Below are 22,815 nucleotides of genomic sequence, written 5' to 3' on the forward strand. Positions count from 1 at the left end.
TATTACTGTGCCCTTTCCTCCCACAGCAAAGTCTAGAGAAAAGTAGATCCCTCTTCCCAAATTTACCTACAGGCTCAGCCACAAGGAAAAGAGAAGGAGATGATCTTTCAGACCCCCCAAAATGGCCAAGGTCAAGCACTCACCAGAGGGCCCGAAATACAGCCTTATAGGAACACTCAGCAAGGGTGCCCACCAATCTCGGAATAGCAGGCACGAGGCAGGAAATGGCTCAGTCTCACTTATGAACCTTTGCCCTGGGAGAGGCAAAGAGGGAGGAAGGTGGGGGCAGGGATACACCTGCAACATCTACAGCAGACAGAGAGAGACCAAAACAACCTTCTAAGAACAGGTCAGTGAAGTTCTGAGGCTTCTCTCCCCCTACAATGGCTCTTCCTCTTACTGACGTAAGAGGCAGCCATGGGTTCTTACCCTAGATTCTGAAAGTAGAAAGATCTGATTAAAACTTCATAGTAATACAAAAGGGAAGAACAAATCAACAAACCCCACCTCATAGGAGCCTACGATCTAGAGCTCAGCTCAGACATATCCTCTCTGCCTGTCTATCCCTCAGCCTATATGTATGAGACAAATGGGTTATCAGTGTATGGTGCTAACTCACTCCCTCCCCTCTCCCCAGTACCACCTCTGCTTCTTGCAGGGATCTCCCCACCTCACTCCAGCAGAGCCCTCATAACTCACAGCATGAACTCCATTGCATAGTGACTCCCCTTTACAACAGTAAATCCCCAGTCACACACAGCTTTCTCCACGCTTTTGCAGAAGGGCGACAAAGAAGTCAAAGAGGAGGTGAAACTGAACTAGATCCTAATGGTTGAGGAAAGTTCACTGGGCAGAGAAGAAAAGGCATTCCTAGTAGAGGAAGCAGCTATTACAAAGATTTCAAGGCTCAAAAAAGTAACATGTTTGTCAGGGAATTGTGAACAATTTATTCAAGCTAGAACACAGAGTAGAGAGAGAGTGGCCCAAGATGAGGCTGGAGAGGTGAGTTGAGGCCAAATGATGCCATATTAAGGAATTTGGATGTTATCCTACAGAACACAAAGAGCCAAAAGTTTTTAGCAGAGGAGCTCCATGATCAAATTTGCATTTTTAGAAAGACCATTCCAGGGATGGATGAGAAAAGAGCAAGTCTGAAGGCAGGAGACTGTCTGGGGAAAAACATCCAGATGAGAGATGAGGAGGTAGTAAACTAAAGCCTTAACTGTGAAGATGTAGCTGTGGAGATGAAGAAAACAGATAATATAAAGGGAAATGTATTAAGATTTTCGTGACTGACTACATACAGGGGGTGAAGGAGCAGAAAGATGGAAGATGACACTGAAGTCCTTGCCTGGATTGCGATATGACACACGGTACAAAAGCAGACTTTCAAAGCAAAGACAATGAGTTCTGTTTTGGACACGTTAACTGCGATACCTGTGGAGATATACCATAGATCACTGAGTAAATATGACTGGAACATAGAGAGAGACTGAGACTAGATACAGACAAGTAATCACCTCATTATGATATACTTTCATATTTCACATTCTCTCTCTCAACTGAAATTATCTTTTCACGTGTCCATCTCTCCCAACCAGATTGAAAATTCCTTGAGACTTCACAGGACCACATCTTATCTATCTTGTTATCTCATAAAATGTGAGCATCACAAGGGCAGACTATATGCTAAAGTATTTGCTGAATGAATAAATGAATTACTATACAAATGAATGAATTTGTCCTCCCAGCACTTATAAGAGTGCCTGGCACATAGCAGATATGGAATAGATGGTTACACACAGCACCCCAAGCACGTTTCTATCTCTACATCATCATCTACATCTACGTTTCATCTCCTCAGATCTACCACTCAGCTATATATATCATAAAGCAAAATCCATTATACTTAACGCACTACTATTCAACAAAGAATTCAGTATAGCAAACAGGAAGCTTATGAAACCTAGTGCTTTCTCCAGATCAGCCAAGAATTTGGACAGTCCCTAAGAACCATCGGACATGTGACTTGACTCACCTATCACTATCACAATGTGATCCAGGTATTATGTACACCTGTTCCTATGTTTTTGTCACATTATTAAACAAAAACTTCAAACCCACGTCACCCTCAAAGTCTCTTTAACCTCTTTTGGAAACAGAACAATTACAAATCATAGAAAAGACTTTTTTGCCAGGATAACGTCCTCCATGTCATCACAACCCTTCCTGTATATCACATGCTTTTTACTCCACATCACCTTCACTCTCTGTTACAAACTTTTTTTTCCCAAGTCACTGTCACTCTCTTGAGACCAAATTTTGGGTCCAGCTTTGCCACTTTATCACTATGTGGTCTCTGGCTCTTCGATTTGATTCTCCATCTATAAAATAAGAATTCCTGCCCTTGCATACTTCACAAGGAATCTATGTAATTCCAGTAAAATCTGACATCGCTGTGTAATGCATGAATGCAATTTAGATGTCAGACAGTAATTCTACTGTATAAATGGATGCTTCCTCAACATAATTCAGCAGGCACACTATCATCACCCTAATTTCCTGGATTTCATGAGCCAGTAGAAATAGATTTTAAAAATTTTTAAATAGGATTGTTACTTTTTATTTTGGCAAATAGATCCGTTTTTTAAAACCCATCATCCACTGGCACCATTACTTTACCAGTGAGAGAGCACTTTAATACCAAAAGAATAGGAAAGATAATTTAAGAATAAATTTATCTTTATGGAAAACTCATGTTCCATATGTTGCCTTTCTCTCCTTCCACCTTGAATAGATAAAAAACTTTATCATGGACCGGCACTGTCCTTGGCCCAGTGTTCAGGAATCATTGTTCTAACCTCTTTCATTACACATGTAAGTTCTATAAGGTTCTGACCATCTGGGCAGATTGCCAAGGGTTCCACCAGCATGAAAACCTGTTCAGCCTCCAGAGAGAAGCAATGAAAACATACCATAGGACAGAACAGCTGGTTCTGAGGCTCAGACTCTAGAACAGAATGGGGACTTGGGCTGCCCCTAATTCCCAAAGAATGGTCGGGATAGGGGATGTCTACCTCTTCCTGAGGCTGGGGGAGGTATCTGCTCTGTGGCAGACTGTCAATAGAGAGGAAATTTTAGTGGTGTGAAAGGAGCCATTATCTGAGGGCCAACCCAGCTTTCTAGAACATTCAAAATTTCCATGTGCATATGGGTTGGCAGGGAAAAGGGGACCTGTAAAATGCTAATAAAGTGAACCCAATAACACGTCGTGGAGCGAGGAATGAACTGCAAAGGGACAGGAGAAAACTTTTGGGGGTGGGAGAAATGTTCAGTATCTTGAAAGTGGTGATGGTTTCACAGATGTAAACGTATGTCAGAACTCATCAAACATGTGCATTTTAAATATGAGTAGTTTATTGTACATAAGTTCTCTTTTTTTTTTTTTTTTTTTAATTTAACTGTAAGAAAATGAAAGCAAAGCCATCCTGTTTGGGAGTCGAAATACAGCGTTGTATGTAACAAACCATATGATTTCCGTGAAAGTAGAATTAGCAGCTGTAAGTGGTTAGTCCAATACAGATGGCAACGGTCAAAGCCCCACAGCTCAGCACAGGTAAGGAGCAGCAGTGGAGTAAGGTTGCCCAGAAGCAGGTGGAATGACAACAAACATAGGCGGTCATAGCCAAAAAATCTCCATGAGAGGGACCATCTTCAAGTCTGCAGTCCCAAGGAGAAACTTGAGGGAACGAGGGATTCCAATGATGACTCTGTTGAAGAGTAAGCCTAAAAAATGATTTCCATTATCATTGTTACTACTGCCCACGACGCTTATCATTTTTGATCCTCCAAAATATGTAGAGCCCAGGCAGCAGAAGAGCCAAGAGCACAACACTTCCACCCAAGCTGTCCTACTCAGTCTAAAACTACTGCTCTCACTGGGCAGAACACTCCACTCAGAACCGACCTCTCACCTTTATCCAAGTCTCACAACCCTCATTCCTTCCCCCATGCCCTACTCTCAACTCCCTCCCGATTCACCACCAGCCCGCGTGCTCCCGCCTTCGCCCTGTCCATTCCCCCTCCCCGCACAGGCCTCAGCCCCTCACTCTGGTCCCAGGGCTGTCCCTCACGCCTGCCCACAGGAGCCCCAGCTCCTCAGTAAATCGTGTTCACAAGTCCCTTCCACTTGGCCCCTCAGAAGGCATCCCGGCCCCTCATACAACCCAGCTCCTTACTTGCCCACTCACCCCGAGGCTCTTGCCCTGCTCCCCTACCTTAGACACTCACACCTGGCCCCTCACCACATGCCAGCCCCTCACCCTGTCCCCTCACAACCAGGACAGTCACCAAACCCAGTGCCGTCATTCCCCAGCCCCTCTTCCCCTCTCACACGCCCTCCGGCCCTCACTTACTGTTCAGTCACAGAACTCCGACCCTGAGCAGGCCCGATCGCCACCGCGGTGCTAGGTGAGTTGAGGCCGCCATCGCTCCTCAGGCGCACCAGCCGCGCCCCGCCCCGCGCCACACGCAACCCGCGCCCCCGCGCACCACACGTAACCGCCCAGCGACGCACCGCTGGGCAGCGGCGTGCCAGCTCATTGGCTGGGCCCGGCCAAAGCCAGAGCGTTGATGCTTGTTTCCTGGCAACGGCAGAGCGCAGGGGCGGGGTCGCCGACGGCATTCCAAGCAAGGAGTACCGCCTCTTCCCTCAGGTTCCGCCCCCTCGCACTGAAAACCCCGCCCTTCTGAAGGACTCTGGCGTGTCATAGGGGAAGACCTCTGGGGAGGCGGAGGCCCGCGGGGCGGGGGCGGAGCCTGAGGAAGAAAGGTCGAACCGGAGGGCAGAAGGAGGGACCTAAAGAGCGACGCGACTTAAAGAGGCAGGGAAAGACCGGGGGGCGGGGCTTAGGACAGAGATCCGGCTGAAAGTGAGGCTAACGTGATAGGGGCGGGATCACGGATCTTGGCTGTGCTGACCGTGGAAGAGGGGGCGTGGAAGGGGAGGAGATAACAAGAGGGTAGGCCTGAGGGGAGGAGTCGGTAGGTGGGCGGGGCCTGTGGAAAAGCAGAGCCCTAGAGAGGGCTGACAGCGAGAGGTCTAGTTCCTTTTTTGCACCATCTGCACGAACGGCTTGGATAGTACCCGGGCAATGACCGCCCCTCGTTGGCTCGCCAACACCTGCTGCCTTGTGATCCCTTGGGCACTATCGTTTTCAGTCAACCCAAGGAACATGGAGTAAGGTCCTCTTTGTCAGGCAGGATTCCAGATCAATTAAAACCAGTCTCAGCCCTCCAGGACCTCAGCCCTTATTGGTAGACAATTGCAACGTAGTGTAATTGCCATCATGGAGCAGCACTTAGCGTGTTATGTGTGTTTAGAAGATGAGGGGAAAGAAGAGCGAAGGGGCCTAGGGAAGCCATCCAGGAGGAGGTGATGTTTGAGCAGTCTTGAGAACCAAGCAAGAGTAAGACTGAGAAATGGAAGTTTCAGATAAGGTCTGCAGTTTAGTTGCAAGTATTGTATCGATGTTAATTCCCCGGTTTTGATCACTGTGCTCTAGTTATATAAGATGATAACAAGGGAACATGGGTAAGGAGTTTACAAGGACTTTTATACTATTTTTGCAACTTTTCTGTAAGCCTAAAATTAGTTCAAAAGGAAATGTATTTAAAAAGAAAAAGAAATGGAAGTTTCAGCCCAAAAGATCAGCACATAACAAGGTGAGAAAGAATGCACAACATGTGGGAGGTACTCTGAAAACCATAATCAGTACAGCTTGTCTGGAGCCTAGGAAATGTGCAGAGGAAACACTGTGAGATGAGGCTGAAGACACAAACAGAGGTCAGGTATCAGAGAGCTTTGCAGACCGTGTTAATGTGTTTAGATTTTTATCCTTGGGATAATAGAGAAGTATAAAGAATTTTATGATCAGATTGATAAGGCCCAAATTAGAATAGTAAGGATGTAGAGAAATGGATACGTGGTTATTAGGTCACCAGGGCTTGATGACTGGATGAATATGTAAGGAAAATAAGAGGAAGGATTAAAAACTGATGCTTAGTTTATAGAAGTCAAACACAGGCAAAACTAAACTACAGGATTGAGAGCCAGGACAGTGATAACCCTTGGAAAAGCGTTGACTGGAAGAGGACAGAGTGGGGCTCTTGATGTGAGTGCTGGTTCATGACTGTGTTCACCTTCTGAAATTCATCAAGCTGTGTACTTAGGAAATATGTACTTTTCTCTATGTATGTTCTGGTTACTATGCTGTGTAACAAACCATCCCAAGCTTAATAGTGTAAAAAAATGGCCATTTTTTTTGCTCACAGATTCTGGGAATTTGAACAAGACATGGCAGGAATGGCTTGTCTCTATTCCCTGATATCTGGGGAACCTCAACTAGAAATTTCAAACGTGTGGCGGGTGACTTGAGGCTGGTGGCTGGAATCATCTGGAGGCTTCTTCACTCACATGTCTGATGCTTGAGCTGGGACTGTCAACCAAAGTACAGACACCTGCCTCCTCCTGTGGCTTGCGCTTCTCACAGCGTGGCAGCTAGGTTCCAAGAGGGAGCATCCTGAGAGGGAGCTTCCAGACAGTGAGTGTTCAAAGAAAACCAGAAGGAAGCTGCATGGACTTTTATGATCTGGTCTCAGAAGTCACACAACATCACTCCTGCTATACTCCATTGACTGAACAGCCACAAGGAAGGAGCATCAAAGAATTTGTGACTATTTTTGAAAACTGCCACAATGTTATACAATAGTAATAATAATAAATACTGGTGCTAGGTATTTTGGCTGATAAGCCAGAGCTAGGGATTATAAGAGAAAGAGCAGATGGGGGAAGATAATGAGCTCAATTATGGAGCCAATGGGCTGAAGGTGACTGTGGAATGTCCGAGTGGGGACATCCAGACAGCAATTAGTGGTATAGGTAGGTCTGGAGCTCAAAGAGAGTTCTCGGGAGACATTAGATGCAAAAGGAGATCCTGTGGGTGGCCAAGATTGACCAGAGAGAGTTGGGAGGATGCAAAGAGAGGAAGGCCTAGGACAGAGTCCAGAGAAACACCAAAACAGGAAGGGTGGACACAGGGGCTTATGAAAGAGACTGAGAAGAAATAAGCAGAAAACCAAGACATTATGGTATCAATAGAAGCCATGGGAAAAGAGGATTTCAAAAAAATAAAATAAAATGTTGGAAACTATAGATGTTCCTTCCAAGAAACTCTCTGAAAACACAAATCTAGCCATATCGCTTAACTGTGCAAAACATTTCATGAGTTCTTCATTGCCTTTAGATAAAATCCTAGCTGTATAACATGACTGACAAAGCTCTCCCTGAGCTGTCCTCTGTCCACCATTCAGCCTCATCTTTTACCACTAGCCTCTCAGGTTCACTACAAAAACCAAGTGATGTTCTCCCAGTCACCCATGCTTTTTGAAATCTCTATGCCTTTGCATACTCTATACATTCTGCCTGAGTACTCTTCACTCTTCCATCTTATACTTGACTAACTCCTATTCATCCTACAGAACCCAGTCTCAATTAGGACCCTTTCTATGTACTGTAATAACCCTCTGTGTACCCACCTAACAGAGTACCCATCAGACTGATGTGTAATTGCCTATCTACCTGACTCTTCCCCCATATCAGGCTGTGAGTTTCTGGAGGGCAAGGAATGTGCTTCATTCATCTTTTATCCCCAATACTTAGCACAATATTGGCCTGGCACATAGCAGGTGTTCTGGTTATGACTTGTTGACTGAGAAAGATGCTAGTAGTGAAAGGGACATCAAGTTGAGGGAGAATTTCCAGGATTTTTTTGTTTGTTCTGGTATGGGAGGTTTAAGCATGTTCACAGAAAGGGAAAACTGAAAGAGGTTGAGGATCTAGAAAGCACATGAAATAACGGGTGAGATCAGGCATGAGAGGTAACAAGAAGGGAATGAAGGCAAAAATGCCACAGGATGGCCCCCATCACACTCATCCAGCAGGAAGGATAGGGTGCAGGTAATGGAAACAGAGCTCATATCTGATGTGACAGGCATTCTTTGTCCCTGGAGACTAGTTCAGCACCTGACACAAATGAGCCATTCAGTGAATAGTTGTTCAATGAATAAAAAATGAGATGCAAGCAGGGAACGTGCACAGGGTAAAACAGAATGAATTTCTGAGCCTACACTGACACACAGGTGTCCTGACTAGAGGGCCCCTGTGTAGTTCAACTTTGAGGAAGGCGGAGGGAGACGAGGCGTAGCCTTAACGTCTGAGGCATGAACCTCCACCATCTCCAGGGACCCCATTAGAGATGTTTAGTTGGGCAGGTGTAAGCCCAGGCCCTAGGAGAGGGGGCGGAGCGCTGGAGCCACACTGCCTCCATTCCTTCAGTAGCGGCTGGCCCTGGTTGTGTTGCTAAGAGCTTTAGAAGCCAAAGACGGAGGAATCGCACCTGGAGACCAAGGGCAGCTTGGCACTACCCCCACCTCCTGAAGCCACCTGCAGGCAGAGGCCCTGGGTATCTTACACCCAGGGACCAGGCCACAGAACCATGAGCCAGGACAGCAAAGTGAAGACGACAGAGTCCAGCAGTTCTGCCCCACCCAAGGCCAGGTGAGAGATCCTGGTCCCCTGTGTAAGATCTGTCTGCCTCACCAGATGGAGCCTGATCCTTCTTTGCTGCTTCCGGTCACAACCGCAGCACTGAACGGTGAATAAGTGAAGCACAGCTTCCCCTCTTGCCCACAGGAAGTTGCTGCCTGTCCTGGACCCATGTGGGGATTACTACTACTGGTGGCTGAACACTATGGTCTTCCCAGTAATGTATAACCTCATCATCGTCGTGTGCAGGTTTGGCGCTATGGGAAAGGCCTTAAGCAGAGACCAGGGCTAAAGAGTGAGGCCCAGGAGAGGGACGGGTCCCTTGCACGGGGCTGGTGTAGGGGCGGCGTCTATAGGAGAGCCCAGCGCTTAATGCTCAGCGGCTGCGGGAGAACACCTAACACACAGAGGGCGCCCTTAAGCCAGTCCTTTCTGTCCCTGCCATGCAGAGCCTGCTTCCCCGACTTGCAGCGCTATTATCTGGTGGCCTGGTTAGTACTGGACTGCACGAGTGACCTGCTCTACCTACTGGATATCGTGGTGCGCTTCCACACTGGTCAGTGAGTCTCAGTACTGACTTTTTTTCCATGTTCCCTTCCTAAAGAGAGCCTCTTAGTAAAAAGAAAGTGACCCCCTCCCTGACGGTATCCCTGGGCTCACCCCAGAAACCCTGGAGCAGGGTTAAGCCGACCCCCACCCTGTCCCTGGTAACTGTCTCCCTGGCCTGCCCTAGCCTGCCCACCCTCAACCTCGTTTCTGGAGCAGGCAGATGCCCTAACTCCACCCTATATCTGACACCACCCACGGCGGCCCCCACTACCCCCACCAGGATTCTTGGAACAAGGCATACTGGTGGTGGACAAGGGTAGGATCTCGAGTCGCTACGTTCGCACCTGGAGCTTCTTCTTGGACCTGGCTTCCCTGTTACCCACGGGAGTGGCCTATGTGAGTCTGGCTCCGCACACACCCACACTGAGGCTGAACCGCTTTCTGCGGGTGCCCTGCCTCTTTGAGGCCTTTGACCGCATGGAGACCCACACAGTTCACCCGAATGCCTTCCGCGTCGCCAAGCTGATGCTTTACGTTTTTGCTGTCATCCATTGGAACAGCTGCCTATACTTTGCCCTGTCCCGGTACCTGGACTTCGGGACTGACGCCTGGGTGTACCCCGACCCCGCGCAGCCTGGCTTTGAGCAGCTGCGGCGCCAGTACCTCTATAGCTTTTACTTCTCCACGCTGATCCTGACCACCGTGGGCGATACACCGCTGCCAGACCGGGAGGAGGAGTACCTCTTCATGGTGGGAGACTTCCTACTGGCCGTCATGGGTTTCGCCACCATCATGGGTAGCATGAGCTCTGTCATCTACAACATGAACACTGCAGATGCAGCCTTCTACCCAGACCACGCCCTGGTGAAGAAATACGTGAAGCTGCGTCACGTCAACCGCAGGCGGCAGCGGCGAGTCATTGACTGGTGAGGATGCTGGGGTTCCAGACCAGGACAGGGAGAGGTGTACTGGATAGAATCTGAGGAAGGTGGCTGGGTTCTTATTGCCTGGTGGGTCAGGCAGGGCATTCAGGATGTGGCTCATTGGAGGGTTCACTGGGTGGGACTTGGAAAAGGATTTCCTCCACTAATTGGATATGGACTTAGGGCGAGGGGTTGGGTAAAAGATTGACAGGGAGAGGAATTCGTACACAAGGAAGGATAACCCAGAACCCAGGGAATGGGAACTGCCACCACCTGGTAGGACTCAGGTCCTGGAAGAGGTAAGAGGGAAAAGCAATACTCCTCAGGGGATGGCCAACAACAAGACGGTTGACTATGTCATGGAGTCCATACTGTAGGCTGAACAAGGGGAAGTGTCACCAAGTTGGGGACCTAGAGCAGAGGATCGCTAAAGAAGATGGGGCTTGGTGACTGAAGTAGATATCGATGATATGGTACAAGACATCGCTGAATGGTGGGTGAGTAGATCCTGACAAGAGCTAAAGGGTATCCTAGTCACTGTTCACTGGTGGAGGCTTCCAGGCCCTGGGTGAGGGAGAAGCTGTCAAAACATATCTCTGACCAGCAGGTAGTGCATTAAAGATGTTTATCAACCAACTGTCAAGTATTCCCATGACCCCTGTGAGAACTTGGTGTGGTTGGGTTCTTGGCTGAGGGTGAGCTGAGAGCCCTGATGGAAGACGTAGAGGGAGGCATGTAGTGGGCTGGTGAGGACTGATGATGTACCTTGCCCCCAGGTACCAGCACCTGCAGATCAACAAGAAGATGACCAATGAGGTAGCCATCTTACAGCACTTGCCTGAGCGGTTGCGGGCAGAAGTGGCCGTGTCTGTATACCTGCCTACTCTGAGCCGGGTGCAGATCTTCCAGAACTGTGAGGCCAGCCTGCTGGAGGAGCTGGTGCTGAAGCTGCAGCCCCAGACCTACTCACTCAGAATATGTCTGCCGCAAGGGGGACATTGGCCGAGAGATGTACATCATCCGAGAGGGTCAGCTGGCTGTGGTAGCCGATGATGGTGTCACTCTGTATGCTGTGCTTGGTGCAGGGCTCTACTTTGGGGAGATGAGCATCATCAACATCAAAGGTGGGCACGCCATCATTCGTTCCAGAGACAGGGCTAGGGGAGGGGAATGGGGACTGCAGAACCCCATGCTGAGACCAGGTGGTACTTCAGAGCCTACAGATTAAGGACACCTGGCCCTTGCCTGAGCCACTAGAGGGCTCAAGAGAGAAGCAGGACAAGGAGGGTCTGTTCCCTGAGAAGAGGCTGTGCCAAGGTCAATGAGCAGGGTGGGTCCTTGGAAGAGAGAGTAGACCTGCTCTGTGGATAGCCACCCAAGGCACCAACAGATTAGTGGAAAGTGCAGAGATAATTACCATCAATAATAATAATAATAATGGTTAATATTTATTGCCTGCTTACTACATGCCTTGTTCAAAGTTCTCCACATGTACCAACGCATCAAATTCTCACAGCAGCTCTATAAAGTAGGTACTATTATCCCCATTTTAAAGGTAAGGAAATCAGAGCACGGAGAGTTTGGGGAACTTGTCCAAGGTCACACAGGTAATAAGTGTACACTCCTGGGAATAGTACAAGAAACAAATATCTCATAGCCAAGTGGAAAGGAAGGTAGAAGGAAGGAATTCCTATTTACTGCATCAGCTCCAGTCCAGGCCAGGTACTGCACACTGGCTCATTTGTTCCTCCTATCAGCCTGTGCAGTAGGAGTTGTTATACCTAATCACAGGTAAAGACATTGAGGCCACAGGAGATGGGAAAGACTGAAAAGGGCGTGAAAGCACTGGATGTGCTCTCAGTCTGGGGATCCCACTCTCCAGAGGGATGTCCTAAATGCCTCACATCTTCCTCCAAGGACCCCCTCAAGACCCACATCTTGTATGTAGTTGGCCACTGTTTACCTGACTTTGGACAAGTCACTTCCCTCTTTTAGGCCTCAGTTTCCTCACCTACCCAAGAGGGATGATATTAAAAACCCAAAGAGTTATTTGGGAGGATTAAATGAGCTATGAGTGAGGCACCCAGTGCAATGCCTGGCACATAGCAAGAGTTCAACAAACGGTAGTTCCTTTGCCCCTTCTAAGGTCCTTCTACCTCTGAGACGTTGCAGCATTCAGACGAACCTGTCTTCCCACCCACCACCCACCAATGTCTTTCTAAAATGCAAATGACACCATACAGTTCTCCTGCTTAAAATATTTCAATAGTTTCTCACTGTCCTCAACACAAGGTCTGGACTCCTTGCCAGGGCTACGAGGCCAGCATGACCTGGCTCTCTCCATCTCTCCTCACACCCTGAACTTCAGCCTCCCTGGACTGCTTACTGTATTCTGTAACCACCTGACTCTTTCCTAAGTCCATCCCTCTGCTCGCCTAGCTGCCCTCCCCACCCCCTCCCCTAGTTACCTCCTACTCAGTCCAGGCATCAGTTCCTCCAGGCTTCCCTAAATTCTCTGCCTTACAGCTTGTCAGGGGCTCTTTGCCTGTCTTCCCACAGTACCAGATGCACATCTACGCTGCATTGGCTATACTGTTACATAACTATCCCCTGAAATGTCTAAGTCCTCTAGACTGTGAACTCTTGGAGGCAGGTCACTGATACCCAACCAGCACAGGGCCCAGTCCCTACCCAGTACTCTACTGGATGAGAGAATTAATGAGGCACGAAGAGAGGCTCGGAAGCACAGATGTGGAAGTGGGGGTCCTGGCTCCAGAGGGAGATGCCCCCTCACCCCCTCACGCCCACCCTGACTAACCTCCCACGTGTCTGCCCGTGGCCACAGGGAAGATGTCTGGGAACCGCCGTACAGCCAACATCAAGAGTCTAGGTTATTCGGATCTGTTCTACCTGAGCAAGGAGGACCTGCAGGAAGTGCTGAGCAAGTATCCACAGGCCCAGGCCGTCATGGAGGAAAAGGGCCGTGAGATCCTGCTCAAAATGAACAAGTTGGACGTAAATGCCGAGGCAGCTGGGACCGCCCTACAGGAGGCCACGGAGGCCCAGCTGCGAGGCCTCGACCAGCAACTCGATGATCTGCAGACCAAGTTCGCACGACTCCTGGCTGAGCTGGAGTCCAGTGCGCTCAAGATCGCCTATCGCATCGAGCGGCTGGAGTGGCAGACTCAGGAGTGGCCAATGCCTGAGGACCTGGCCGAGGCCGACGCTGAGGGCGAACCTGGGGAGGGAACGTCCAAGGATGGAGAGGGCAGAGCTGGCCAGGAGGGACCCCCAAGCCCAGAGGGACCCCATGGCCATTCCCCAGACCCCCACCACCAATTGAATCCAGAGTTGTAGGAATGCCTGCCTGCAGAAACTCTGCCATCCAGTCTGCTAGGTTACAGAGATGGGAGTGAATTGGGTAGGTAGATGCGCCACCTAGAGATGCAGGAGTATAACACACATGTATCCCCTGCTCACGCAGCACACACACACACACACACACACACACACACACACACACACACGCACACACACCTATTTGCATATATCCACACTGGCCGTGAGACTGTGAAATCCATATAAAATGCTCTGGAGTTCCCCTTCTCAGAGCACACATGCTTTCTCACATAGATACGTCTTATACCCACATCATATATGCACATTCAGTCACACGCCTCATAAACACACATATACTGAGAATCACACATCAGTACACACACATGCCTTCCACAGGTTTGCACACACTTGTGAACACACAAAAGTACTCCCATAACCCTCTTGTTCCAAGATATCTTTTAAATGCCCCTCCATATGGGAGGTTCACAAGTGTACCCTGCAAGTAGCACTTCAATAAATATCTACTTCCTCACTAAGCGTTTATGGGGCTGATGGGAAAAAGCAAAGCCAATGTGGTCCAGGATGAATTCTGTCTGAATTCTCGGTTACAGGGGCAAGGGGCACAGGCTGTGTAGAGTTGGTGGGCTGGATTCAAAGAGGCGGGAGTACCTGATGAATCAAGAAGCACTAAGCCGGGCTTCCCTGGTGGCGCAGTGGTTGAGAGTCCGCCTGCCCATGCAGGGGACGTGGGTTCGTGCCCTGGTCTGGGAAGATCCCACATGCCGCGGAGCGGCTAGGCCCGTGAGCCATGGCCGCTGAGCCTGTGCGTCCGGTGCCTGTGCTCCGCAACGGGAGAGGCCACAACAGTGGGAGGCCCGCGTAGCGCAAAAAAAAGAAGCACTGAGCCAAGGCAAAGCAGGCTTATGCATCACACTGCTGTAAGTGTGCACATGTTTTCATAGACACATTCACATATACACACTGACCATTGCATCTCACAGCAGAGTTTGTGTCCTCAACCTCATGAGCTCTGAAGGGTTTGATCTAGCTTAGTAAGCCAGAGGAAATACCTCTGCTCCTTTTTCCTTCCTTTGGTTCAGCCCTGGAACCTGAGGCAGGGCTACCTTGCTCTCGGGACTGATTCCAAGGGGAGAGTAGTTCCCAGGACTACACAGCTGGCCCTGTCCTACCATGCTGGTTCTCAGAGCTGGCCTTTGTCCTGTCAGAAACCCAGTCCTCCTCCTCTATACATTCCAAGATATAGGGTGGAGAATAGAGGCTAGGTGGTAGGTGGAGTGGGATATCATGACTGGGGACAACAGGAGATGAGTGTTTGGGGAGTTTTGGAGAAACTTTTACATACTTAGAAGAAGGTCTGCAGGTTTGGGGCGGAAGAGGTGTTATAGGGTCTGTGGAGCAGAGTCAGGTGTCATCTCTGAATCAGGTTCACCCTTGCCACAACTCTAGCTCCTCCAGGGCCTGGCAAGTCTTTGGGTGTGGGTTGTGCCAGGTGGTATTTTAAAATGTGCCTGGAATTTAATTTATCAATATCAAACTGATAAATTTATAAGTACACTGATGAGTGGCGACACAATCAGAGATCAATGCCATTGAAAGAAGAATTTATTACTTAGAGTCCTCAACAGGAGGGGGCACACTGTGCCATGCAGGGCCACATGGGGAAGCACCAGCGTTGGTCAGGAGGCGGAAGCAACAAGAAGAAAACATGGGTAAAAGAGCCTTTATTTCTATACTGGTAGCAAGTTTTTAGGTGGGGACATCCCCTATTAGGTAGGAAGCGAAACACAGTTTGGGGTCTTGTGGTTGAAGTGTTTGCAATATGATTTTCAAGCATCCATGAAAGTCAGATCACAGGGGAGATGCAAACAACTTTGGTCATTAATTTTCTCATGATCTCAAGATGTTGAATCATCAGTTACAAAATATCAAGAATGATTATTACATGTAGTACAAAAGAATGTAGGGTAGGGCCCCCAGTGCTGTGAGGGCAGGATGTGTAGGGAGCACCTGCTAATGTGTTGTCATGGAGACATTCCCCAGAGCTGTTGGGGCCCTCTAAGCTGATCAACCTTTTAAATATGATGCAGGACTCAGATATGAAGGACCTGAAACACAACTTTTTCAAACAGCCATAGAAACTGAGGCTGTGGCTGGAGCCAGGGTGTCAAGAGAGATTATGAGGGTCATTGCACATTAAATTTTTTTTTTTTTTTTTTTTTTGCGGGACACGGGCCTCTCACCGCTGTGGCCCCTCCCGCTGCAGAGCACAGGCTCCGCACGCGTAGGCCCAGCGGCCATGGATCACGGGCCCAGCCGCTCCGCGGCACGTGGGATCCTCCCGGACCGGGGCACGAACCCGCATCCCCTGCATCGGCAGGCAGACTCTCAACCACTGCGCCACCAGGGAAGCCCCACATTAAGTCATTTTAAAATGTGTGGTTATTTTTTGATAGCCTCCTCACAAATTATGAGATCCATCAGATTGTCACTGTCTGTCTTGATTATCACTGTATCCTCAGAGCCAAAACTGTGCCTGGCATATGGTAGGTACCTAAATATATATTTGGCAACCAAAGAGATGGGAGTCAAAGCAGGTAAAGGCCCAACATTGGAGGAAGATGAGTGTCAATTTCTCAAGAGGTTTTCCTACCATCTCTACCTTCAAATCATGTTGACATAGAATGGGTGGGTATGTAATGAAGGCCTTTTTAGTGGTTCCTGATGGATTTGGGGTGCTGAGAATAAGCTTTTCATTGATGAGGTGCACACCTGTCCCAAGAGAAGGCTCTCTTAGAACAGGTGGCCCTGCCACCCCATAGAATCCTGGTCTACAGCACAAGGAGGGTAATAACTGGCCATCTTGCCTATCTTGGATGCAGAAACAAAATTCTTCTGGAGTCAGCTGTGCATCTTGCTCTGCCTCTGCTTTTCCAGGATGAGGGGATCAAATTCCTCCCGGTAGAGCCACCACACCACAAGACATCTTGAATATCAGCAAGACAGTGTTGGGGTCCTCTAGTTGTGGAGTGACTTCCGTGTGGAAGACAGTGTTTTGACAACTTGGGATCAAGCTGCATAGAGTTGAGTCAGGATGGGCAGAAGCGAACACAATTTTAAGTTCCTGGAATCACAACAACAAAACAACAACAAAAATAATCTTTTAGCCCAAAGAATATTATTTACTGTGTGTCAATTGCTAGGCTCAGTACTTATATATGTGGCAAGAAACTTCACTGAGATATTCATTTGGGTTTTGTTCATTTTATCCCTCCTCTCATCATAAGAAAGTACCTAAATCTCCGTATCCCCTTGACTTAAAGCTTTTTGAATTGCAGCATCAAAAATAGAAATTTCCAAAATGGGAAAAGAATTTGAAAAAGAATAGATACATGAATATGTATAACTGAATCACTTTCCTGTACACCTGAAACGAATACAGCATTGTTAATCTACTATACTCCAATTTAAAATAAAAAGTTAAAAGCATATATAAATTTTCAGAAACTCTCTGCCCTAGCTTTTGTTTGTGAAAATCAGAGCTCCGAGGTTTTCACAAAAAATTCACCTAGGGGTGAATTGTGCCCGATTGTCTGCGAGGACTGAGAATTGAGGAAGCGGAAGCTTATGGACTTCTGAGGAAGGAGATTCCCCAAGACTAAGAAAAGGAATGGGATTCTTCAGCATTTTATTAGTTTTCTTATGCTGCTGTAACATATTGCCCTTAAATTTAAGAGCTTTAAACAACACCCATTTATTATCTCACAGTTCTGGAGAAGTAACACCAGAGGGCAAAGACAATGGAAGTAAAAATTCTACCTATCACAGGGTTTCTGGGAAGGAAAGCAGCCTGGACCCTACTTTCACCGCAGGCCCAGAATAGGGAACACTAAGAATTGAGTCTTTGGAAAGTGGAGAAAGATCACCTTGCCCCAGCTCACACTGGAGCCTCAGCAGCACCCTCAGGGGGAGCACAGGCTTGAGCGAGGTGCATACCTTCATAACCAACATGGTCGGACTGACAGAGGCCCTCCCCCTCTGCAGCTATTCTGTCCGAGATAAAACCCCCAGAGACTTTTATAAGACCCTAAATTTGGAGGAAGAGAGAATGGAAAGAAAGTCACAAAACACAAGTGAGATTAAATCTTCTGTAAGGTAGGTGGTTAAACACTTAGATGAGAATTGTCTGATTTAGAGAATCAAGGAAATGTCCAATTTTTTAACACACTGTTATGGAATAACTTATAACTGCTCTATATAAATTATCTCATTTGGAAATTTAAATTAGCAATATTAGGAAATTTAGATGATTTTATGCTCATTTTTCCAAATCAGGAAACAAGCCCATGGAGCAACTAAAAATATTACATATGATTTATTGTAAAGCTGTTTTATGCCAGGTCCTGGGCTAAGTGCATTGTCTCAATTAATCTTTACAACTATGAAAAAGATGTTCTTATTTCCCCATTTTGAAATGAGGAAACCAAGGCTCTGGGAGATTAGATAACTTGCCCAGTATCTCAGGGCCCCTAAGTCACATGGAAAGAAACCGAGGTCTGTCTTACTGTTTCTTTTAGGGAGATAAGTAAAGGGACTACCTCAGCTTGAGGTCAAGGCCAGGCAAGCTCCTTCTTTTCTTGAGAATGACTGTTGCAAGCTGTGAAGGTGATAACAAGTAGTAACTAGAGGAGAAGGAGCCAGTGGTGCAGAGCAGAACCTGTGAATCACCAGCAAGCCTGCCCAGTGTGCTGAAGTGTGATCTCAGGGCTACTGCCAAAGACAAGGGACCACCCACTGCTCTGGAGAAGAGCTGCCAATTCCAGCTCTCTGCCCGCACACATGCAGCTGTGGGAGGAGGGCAGGTGTTGGGGAGTCACCGCCAGATTCCTACAGGGGTGTCAGAACTGTTCAAGGGCCCTCCTGCTGAGAGCCCAGCTGCTTCTGGCTTACCTCTTTTCCCTCCTGCAAGATCTAGGGCCTCACCCACTTCCCTCCTTGGATCACTAACCTCAGGACACCTTGGCCTGGCTAAGATTTGAGATGTACACTCCTCCTCAGTGTTCCCAGTTAGCTATTCCCCCCACAGAAGCTTCTTTGGCCCTTGTACTTCACCTTTTCCTTTCTGACAGTTTGGCTGCTAGCCCCAAAGAGAGATGGAAATAAAGTATCAAGCTTGGGAGGAAATCCTATTCATAGCGAGACAGGCCATCCAGCCCCGGGGAAGATCTGGCGCAGACACTAGGAGCCAGGAACAGGAGGCAAGGTTGGTGGATTCTAGCTTGGGGCTGAAGCTAGGGTTTGACTTGACGCTTGGATCAGAAATGGATGGTCAAACTGGACTGGAGCTGGGATCAGGGCATGGCCCAAGTCAGGTCAGGTATTAGGCTGGCCTAAAAGCACAACAGGTAAGAAAGAGTTTGGAGCCAATCATGTGCTTGTAGGCCAGTCAGAGTCAGATTTTAGTTCTGAAACATTGCTTACTGGCTGGGGGACTCTTCACCTCCTACAAAATCGTTCAAGGTTGTTGAAAGCAGTACTTGGGGAATTAAAATGTAAATGAGATAAGAAATGTAAACTGTCTACCAGTGTCTGACAGATAGCAAATGCTTAATAATGAATAATAGCTATGACCATTACTCCTATCCCTCTAGCAGTTTATTATGCCTTTGAGGACCCTGAGGAGCCGGGTTGTACCCCCCTGCTTGGCCCTGGGCCTTGGGGCTGTGCTGGCAATGCCAGGCCTGGCCAGCAGAGGGCGCAGGGCTCTCCTTTCCTCCCTTCCTTCCAGCTCCCTCCCAGGCATTAGGATTGCATTGCCCTGTAAAGCTGGGAGAATTCCCCAGGGAGAAATGGAATCTTAGAGACAGAATCGGGGTCTCGACTGGGTTATGAAAAAACTTATTCAGATGCTTTAACAAAAACTAAAATGCAGTAGTGGTGATGCTGAGAGACATTAGCTGTGCCAAATCAGAGCCCAAGGCACCCGGTGGGATCTACACTTATGGAATGACTGGGATCATTCAAGACTCCCCTACCCGGGAGCCTGAAAACTCCTGTGCTTTTCACACAGAATGCATGGGCCCTCTCCGTGTCTGGCATTGCCTTTCCGGTTTCGGTACCTTGGCCTTTTGCCCTCAGCCTTGCCCTTCACCAGTAGGTTTCACAGGGCCCCAGAGGCTCAAATGTATTCCCGGAAGCCCTCTATCCATCTGACTTCCTGGGTGAGCCTTCCTATGGCCATTTTAGTCCTCAAGTGAGGCCCTGACCTGGGGGATGCAGGCCTGTCTTGGTCTACCTGTGAGAGCCACATCTGAAGCCAAATGTAACCCTCCAGCGGGAGCCAGCCCCCAGTGTATGCTCTGCTCTCCCCAGCATAAGGCCAGCCTCTGGAGGGCTGCTCCTGCCCCTGGTTTCTTTCCTCTGGCCAACATCTCTGCCTGCTCTGGCTCCAGGTGGTGTGTCTTCTCAGCCCATTCCCTCTTTGTTGAATTATGCCAAGAGAAGGGGCTTCTGCGTGGGCAGGGAGTGCGTGGGCAGGAGCTCAGCACAGAAGAATATCTGCACATCACAGAAATGCCCAGAAAAGAAGGCCTTGAACGGGGAGGGGAAGAGGCAACCTGATCAGCCACAGCGGGAGGGGCTGAGCCAGTGGGCAAGCTGGCACCCCAAGGACTAAATGACTGGTTCCCCTCCTAATACTGGATCCCAGCTGCATGTGTGTCCAGGCCAGGGGTGTGGAGACAGAGCGTGTTCATGACCCTCACACCACCGTGTGTGAGCACTGGGTTTCCCAAGGAAAGTGCTGATGTTCTGTGGACCTGCAAGCTAGCTGGAAATAGGTCCTACCTTATAAAGCAGGTTATGTGGCTGTGCATTCGGCACTATGTGCTCCTGTCTTTCGTTCTTTCCCTTGCACATTTACTGACATGTTGTTTAAACATTCCCCTCTTATCTCAACTGTGATACGGAATATTGAAAGAAGGATCATGTGCCCACCTTGGGCAGTAGCGTGGGTGACTGAGACTTCCCCAAGGCAAAGGTAGATTGTTCTAAGCCACAAAAGTCGAGCGAGGTGGGCCAGCACCCCCCGCAAGACACACACACACACACACAGAGGCACCAAAAACCAAAAAATTGACAACATTGACAGGTCAAGGCCTGAGTCAGAAAGGCAGCTTCCCTGAGGACTGAACCTGGCCCTACTTCAGGACCTCATGCACTTGCTTCCTTGACCTCTTAGGTTTCTGACTTGTTCCGAAACAAGGGTCCACGTCTCTGTCCTCTGGCATTGACTTTGCATTTCCCTCCTTGCTCTCATCTAAAATTCCCCTGTTTCCTGGCCCTAAGCAATCCCATTCTCTCCAAATGTTGGCTTAACTCTGGCATGGATGGAATTTCCTGATTTTGAGAAATGAGCTTTGACCCTCTTAGCAGTGCGTTTTCATCCCTCCTCCTCCCTCCTCTGATCATGGTATGTCCTCTTTCCCCACTGTATCTATGACTTGGTTCTTTTTCCTCTTTACAAACCATCTTCTTGAAACAGTTTATACCCACCATCTCCTGGACCTCACCTCCCATCACCCAACTGCACTTAGTTAGAGGGGAGAATATGAGCAGAGTACGTGGATAATGAACAATACGGAAAGCACCATGATACAATAAACAACTCAAGCTTCCTTGAGCATAAAGAAAAGATAGAAATGAGAGTAGCGTGGGGAGTGGTTTGAGAAAATGTTGGAGAAAAGGACAGACACCAGACCCTTGAAATATAGACAAGCAAAACGGCAATTACAAGACACGTAATTGTAAGAATTACTGTAATGAGAGATACAGGTGTTACAGAAGTACATGGGTTAAGAGGCACCTAACCCAGATGTGTGGGGCTAAGGAAAGCTTCTCAGAGGAGTTTCGTCCTCTGTAACTCCTTTCCCAACATCAGCAAACTGCTATGTCCTCAACTTTGAGCACCCTCTCAACGCCCATGTTAACTAAAACCAGCCGTCCCCTAAGGATAGTATATCCTTCACAGAAAGGGGTGGCTTCTCATCCTCTCATAATCCATGTACACAGATTTGGGAATCCTCTGCCCTCAGCAATGCTGCTTCTTTACTCTCAATAGACCTCTACTCTTTGACTCCCAACCTTCTAAAGCCTACTTATTACTCATTTAAGCTTTGTCACCTACCTCATAGCTCTGTCTTCTCCATGTCCAGCTGAGATTTTGTGGCCCATCATTTCACGCTTGTCCCTTTGTTTTCCATCCCACCCATGTGGTAAAATCTCAACTTAGGAGGAACTGAACCATCAACGTTCTCCATGCTTGCATCCAACTGTCTGGGCTCTGCTGGAGAAACTGACACCACTAGAAATTCACGGTCACCAACTCTTAAGTGGGTCCTCAACACTTTCCTAATTATCTTACTACATTCATCAGATGTCCACTTTCCCTTTCCCATTATATACAGTTTTCTTAAACCATCTTGACTCCTAAAATTTCAGTCCTATACACACACACACACACACATATACACACCACTCACTGTAAACAGATCTCCAATTTCACAGAGAAACCAGAAACTATCAAAAAACAGCTCTTCACCAAATCTAACACATACTGCCTTAAGCTACAGATCAAGATGCTATGATAAAAGAGAGAAAAAAATTGTAGAGCCTTAAGATTGTAGTTTCTTTCCTTTTCATACAAGAGAACCAGAGGTGGCGAAATGACTTGAGCATGTAGGAGACCCAGGCCCTTTCCATCCTGTCACTCTGCCATCCCTAGTGTGTGAGGGATGCACACTTCACTGCATGACTGAACGTGGCTTATCCACATCCACAGTCAACCTGCAAGAAAAGTCAACGAGGAAGAGAGAGTTCACTCTTTTCCTTTACGAACTTGATCTGGAAGCTGCACTTATGACTTCCATCCACAACCACTGTCTAGAATGTAGTCATTAAGCCACACTTAGCTGCAAAAAATAAAGTCTAGGAAATATACTTGTTATCTGGTTGCCATGACATTTTCATCTATATACTTGTTATCTGGTTGCCATGACATTTTCATCTATAATTATTCTCTTCTACTAACTTCTTACAATTGAATCTGTACTCCCATCAAAAACTAGAACCCTCCACACATGCACTGAGTTCCATACTTCCCTACCTTTTCTCAGGAACCTTGCATTAGTGTCTCTGTCTCTGTCTCTCTCTCGTATCTTCAGTCTTTTCTACACATTGCAGTAATTCCGTCTGCCCCTAAAAATGTTCCACTTCTTCCATCTTAAAATCTTGCATTCCACATCCCCCTCTAGTTACTACCCTCTTTCCTTTCCTTAATAACTATTCTTCAAAAAGACTTGTCTAACCAAGGGGGGAAAGTGG

At 47.9% G+C, this 22,815-nt stretch overlaps 2 protein-coding genes across 7 annotated transcripts in view; one reads left to right on the forward strand and one right to left on the reverse strand.

Annotated features, from left to right (window-relative positions):
• The window catches only part of FAM160A2 (family with sequence similarity 160 member A2), a 27,645-nt gene extending 16,654 nt beyond the window's left edge, over nt 1-10,991 (reverse strand). For 4 of the 6 annotated variants that reach the window (XM_032639475.1, XM_032639477.1, XM_032639469.1 and 1 more), the window contains exon 1: nt 4,416-4,546. The gene's annotated coding sequence lies outside the window, so the exon portion shown is untranslated. Of the gene's footprint in view, nt 1-143; nt 346-4,415; nt 4,547-9,817 lie in introns of those variants that run through there. The other 2 variants (XM_032639472.1, XM_032639471.1) reach the window with 2 other exon arrangements.
• Nucleotides 8,756-14,109, forward strand: CNGA4 (cyclic nucleotide gated channel subunit alpha 4). Its single transcript, XM_032639478.1, is given in 6 exon segments — nt 8,756-8,854; nt 9,055-9,161; nt 9,435-10,080; nt 10,854-11,045; nt 11,047-11,201; nt 12,923-14,109. Coding segments are annotated over 6 exon segments (1,656 nt in total). The 5' UTR covers nt 8,756-8,810; the 3' UTR covers nt 13,435-14,109.
• Nucleotides 14,110-22,815: the final 8,706 nt, after the last annotated feature.

This window comes from Phocoena sinus, chromosome 8 (genome assembly GCF_008692025.1).
Source record: "Phocoena sinus isolate mPhoSin1 chromosome 8, mPhoSin1.pri, whole genome shotgun sequence".
NCBI lineage: Eukaryota > Metazoa > Chordata > Mammalia > Artiodactyla > Phocoenidae > Phocoena > Phocoena sinus.